Here is a 5,273-nt window from a genome sequence, read left to right on the forward strand (position 1 = left end):
TTTCGGCGTGCGTCTAGCCCACGGCTTCCTAAACCACGTCCTTTTTAAACCCATATTTGTCCGGTCACACGTAGGCGGGGATGGAATATGTAACTAGAAGTGACAAATAGTTACGCCGTTTGACTTCTTCCAGCGGTGCAAATGGTCGCAGCAGATTACGGGTTGCGACAACTATTTTGCGTTTGCTGTCAAGTATAACGCTGGTAGCTCGGGTAGCTTAGATGGCCGGTGGCTTTTCCGCTAACCTGAGGTGTTTCATCGCAAACGTCTCCTCATTTGTCGCGGCAACATCTTCAGTACTTTGTTAGGATGCCCGATGGGTCGCTACGCCACCACACCCGAAACTGACAGGTATAATCTAGATTGAAAATGAAATTTTGTAATCAATTTACCCAAATTATCGAATAGGCCAAAAACCAATGTTACGGTCTTCAGGCATTTCTTCGCCTGCTTTGTCAGGGGCACTACAATTTGTTCCAAGTAGAGGTGTGCGTGATGGAATTTTTGTGTGATAAAGAAACACCCTTTCTGCCTTATTTGGCTTCGCCAAGACATTATTGGTTTCACTTTAAAAAAGGCATGCCAAAAGCACTGCCTACAGGCAGTGTTCTTTTACGCATTCTCCGAATCAAAGCCTAGACACATGGCAATGGGCAAAAGAGAAATTGTTCGTGGTACCGGAGGGATGGCGAGTTATTAGGTGCTACGTGGCCTAATAAACCAGGGTGAACCTGTTGATAAGAAACAACGACCAACCCACGCGCCTTAGCTCTATTGCCTGCTACCTGATCCGCAGTATGCCAACCAGCTCTGTCTACGGTTGAACGAAATTCTGCGCCTCTTTGATATCGTATCCTGTCGAGGGAAAACGTAGACCGATCTGAAACAAGGAATCAACAACAAGGGGCGACCTAGATTAACGTCAAAGAGACTCTGAATGGATTCTCGGTTCCCGAGCGATTAGCAGGAATTGGATGGAGACTTTTGGAGTAAGCGCACTGCAGCTAACCGACTGCCGATGTTTAGGGCAAGCCACAATGTCGAGCAGAGGCGCACCACGACTCTGTGCGAATGCGCGAATGCGTGGAATGGCAATTTAATAAGGTATCGATTTAATTTTATATCAACAGAAGGACTAGTTATCTTGCATATGACCTAAAAATAAATCAGAACCTCTCAGCCATAAGGAACGCAATCCAAGTGACGAGGTGCGACTTCCATTTGAAACTGCTCAACACGACAGAAACGACTTAGGATCGGGTCCCCGGATGTTCTTCTTGAAAGACCGATGTTACTGCGAATGTTTTAAAACAAATTCAGGGCTAATTTGTATAGTGAGTTTTACAAACTTCCCAAACATAAATAATAGTAATCTCTAGCTCAAACTGGTGGGTGGCACACAGTTTGGGCATGACCATGCTGTCACAGTTAGAATAAAAGCATAACTAGTGGGAGTCGTGGGTGCAAGAGATTGCGCGGAAAAGAAGTGATGTCGTAAGCATCGGGCATTATCTAACCCATAATTTGTATTTGGCGAAAACAAAACGAAGTAGGGCAAAAAGGGAGGCATCCTGCCCGACACATTAGAAAAAACTGCAATTTGAAGAAAATCAGGAACCAGAACGACTGATCTGGTGACGCAGCTGTGTGTTCGTAATTCAGTTAACCAATAATAACTAAAGCCCAAATCCACCGCTGGGTACTAGTGGCCTTGAACAGTTGGCCTTATGGCCAGGGTCGCAAAAGGCGTAAATGGGAATAATGAACTGGAGGGGTTAGCAATGCGGATAAATGATGATGGGAATGTCAGGGTCATGGTGTAGAGTGAAACTGCGGAGAATTACTAGTGTCGCTGTTGTGAAGTCGAGCAGAATGGTTCCTTGGAAGAGTTAGACGATGGCAACACACGAGCAAGAACGCGAAATGTAAAGAAAATGATTGTTTTTTTGAGGAGCACACACTGAATGTCAATCGAAATGGTTAAATTTGAGCGGCGGGTTCAGCAGTTTGGAAGAACATATCATGGAGGCAGCTGGGGCCAAGTGAGCAGCTAATTCGTATTTGCAGTTAATAGAACGAGTGAAGGATAGGATACGGTCATGAGTTTGAAGGGAATAAATGCAGGTTTTTTTTTATCAAACTGGGTATAGCTGTGCCCTACCATCACCAGCCTGAGATACTCCGGTTTCCGGACAACTCCATAACGGGTGTCACACTTGAGCTCACCGGGCTGGAATTTGAAATTCTTTAAGCAGCGGAATTCTTTCAGGTTAGCCAAGGAAGTCTGCAGAAGTTCAACAAATCCGATATAAGATCGCAGGCTTTTTCTTTTTTCGGTCCGGTTGGTGATCCCTGTAGATGTAGATCACAGGTCGGGTAGAGTGGATAACGGCCAACCAGTCGTTTATATCTGATAGTGCCGAAGTTCAAAGATTGGGAAGATGAGGGAATAGGATGAGATTAGCGAAGCTTGGAGAGTTTCAGAAGACACCAGATGGATAAAAAGCATTAATATATATATAGTAGGACGACTTCTACCGCTGTTAGGGTGGTGACAACCAGTGATTATATGAGATAGGATAGGGATGGACTTGTATTTAGTAGACAAGGTACCAAGCCTGGTTTGAGTTTGCTGACATGATATTAAAATACAGGAGATCTAGTATAAATCAGTATTACCTCACACAGAAATAGTGTGGTCAGGGAAGTCAAAGATATAAGGACTGGTGGGGTGAGTTTCCGAGATGACGTATTACGTTATCCAGCATTTATTGCTTGAGTTGGGAAGTATCATAACGTAAGAGGGAAAATTAAGTGTAAGAGCAATAGCCACGATTCCGAGAAGCACTCCTATCAGCTTCAAATTAACAAGTGGTGCATGGCGAATTAAAAGCTTCTGTGCATCAGTCTCGCCTAGTGGTAACGGAGGGTTAGGATCCTCCGTACACATATTTCTCGTTGTGTATGTCCACTCCCGGAAATACAAGGTGCGTGCGTGTGTTTTGTTTGACCGACTGAGTTAGCTTCCGTGTGGTGCAACTTGAATTAAGACGGAAGCAGTTAGAGCTCCATACGTTGATGTATGTCATGGGCGTCACAGAGTTTTCAGGCTATCCCGTTCGTTTTTTAACGATTTTTATTTTACCAAAAAGACGAAAGACCAGTTTTCTTTTTTATCGCTTTTTTACAGCTTAGCCAGTTAACTGACACAAGGAAAGAGTCCATCCCAGCGGCAACAAACAGAAAACACTGCGCTGTCTTTATGATTTCCTGGATTAAGGGCCATACTCAGAACCATCGGCGATAGGTGAAGCACTTACTCAACTGGAGGGTTGGCGGGTACACAAACTCACCTCGGTGCAAAATAGTGGGGAAACATTTTCTGCAGGGTGTACCCGATCACCACACCTGGTTTTATTCCCTCGCGCACGCTACCAGATCTGCAAGAAGAAAAATCAATAAGCAGTCATAAATGCAGTTTGTGCAATAATCAAATACTACAGCTACCAGATCTTTTTTCCGGTCAGGAGGAAAGCCGGGCGTGCAAGACAGTCAATTCAATTCGGATAGATAAATAGCGAACAGACGCTGGTAAAGGAAGGCCGTGCAGGAGGCAAGTGAAAACGTCGATTTCCAGTGGGATAATAGGATTGGAATATTGACATTTAGAGCGAGTGCACGATGGCTAAATGGCGACCGAGCATTGTTGTGAATTAGCACTTCAAACAAGGGCGTACCGCAATGCTTTACGTGAGCGTTTGATGGGCTTTGGAGCATACCAATAGATGGACCATATCTACATATTGGCTTACTGAAGAACCGCCGACTCCGGCCTGATTTTTGTTAGCTAAAGCTAGGCTAAACAGAGTACCAGTCGTTGGACAGAGCTATCAGAGTAGTCCAGGGTGTAAACTTAGCAAATACGAGGTATAAGGTGTTTGGGAGTGAAGAACAGTCCAGTTACACAACGCATTCAGATTGAGCGGGCATTGAGCATACTACAGTGGCTTAAGGTAATGGTAGGATATGATAACGGGGTCTTATGCCTGGCTACTAACAGTATCGTCGCTACACATAAATGTGCGTGGAGCAAGATTCAAAGAGGTAGTTGTGTATTAAGTAAGGCAGCGGTTTCACATGTGAGTAAATCAACAACGGATTTGTACTAATTAGACCAGCTGTGAAGCAGCGGTTCATTTTGCTTATATGTGAGACTGAAGTACAAGCGGGCAGGATCAAACCGGTATAAGCATGAAGGGCGGCAGTTTAGTTAGGGAAATCAAATTTAGAAGGACTTACACGAGTCGATACCCGGGATAATGGGCTAGTTTTTTCTTGAATTTATTACGCCAGCCGGACAGTACTATAATCTAGTAAGTGTAAGAGTAATATTCATCGGTCCCCGAAGCACTTCTATCAGCTTAAATTAACAAGTGGTGCATGGTGAAAGAGCCTGTTTCACTGGTCTTATATACAGTTATTGGAGCATTTGGGATCATTTATATATGTATATATCTGTACGTGCCCACAAATATGGTTTGATCTGGACAGAGCGACAAACGAGGGCACAAATCTCTCGGGTAATGGATGCTGCTTAAGGATGGAAAATGTGAAAATACAGTAGCATGTGAAACCCAGGCCTCTCACTTTGGGACGAGTGAGGCGTGACCCTCCAGCATGTGCGGGGTTCAATAAAGAAAGAGTTGATGGTAGCGGACCCAGAATTTTCGAGGACCATTAGATCGGGTTAAGGAATCAGCTGAATGTGGAGTTTGGGTCAGACCAAATGTTAGATAAGGTATAGGCTCAATCACTCAGTTTGAATGATTATTTTATCTTACTATCTTAAGTGGCAGTGAGCGAGCCATACCTGCTCGCGTCAGTGACGTGGTTGATGCGCAGCAGGATTAGGGTCCAAATAATGCACTGAAAAACTGTGCCGGTAATGGGAGGTCATGATGAGGAGTATTCATCAAATGTGATGACCTGGATTCTCCCTGTGGGATAGAAAATGAACCAACGCATGATTTGACCACCGCTATCTGGATACTGTAATTTATTAGAGAGGTGCCTTGAGGGACTTGTTCAAACGTCTCACGAAAGCTGGGGTAGACACGAATGATAACCACTCCGGCATCGCAGTCAGCTGAAAGGAGAATGAAGAAATCAATCTGACTGACAGGCTACAAATATGTATTCTCGCGTTTTATGGATCTTGATGGTTGGGAAATAAAACACTGTTGGGTCTTTGATAAGGCAACAAGGAGTACGAA

The 5,273-nt window shown here is 44.3% G+C and overlaps 1 protein-coding gene across 1 annotated transcript in view; it reads left to right on the forward strand.

Annotated features, from left to right (window-relative positions):
• Positions 1 to 3,307, forward strand: part of T265_10251 (hypothetical protein) — a gene marked incomplete at both ends in the record, with an annotated part of 14,253 nt that extends 10,946 nt beyond the window's left edge. Inside the window, one exon of the mRNA XM_009176568.1 lies at positions 3,191 to 3,307. Within this exon, the coding sequence (XP_009174832.1) occupies positions 3,191 to 3,307 (117 nt within the window). The remainder of the gene's footprint in view (positions 1 to 3,190) is intronic.
• Positions 3,308 to 5,273: the final 1,966 nt, after the last annotated feature.

This window comes from Opisthorchis viverrini (assembly GCF_000715545.1).
Source record: "Opisthorchis viverrini unplaced genomic scaffold opera_v5_348, whole genome shotgun sequence".
NCBI classification, from domain to species: Eukaryota; Metazoa; Platyhelminthes; class Trematoda; order Opisthorchiida; family Opisthorchiidae; genus Opisthorchis; species Opisthorchis viverrini.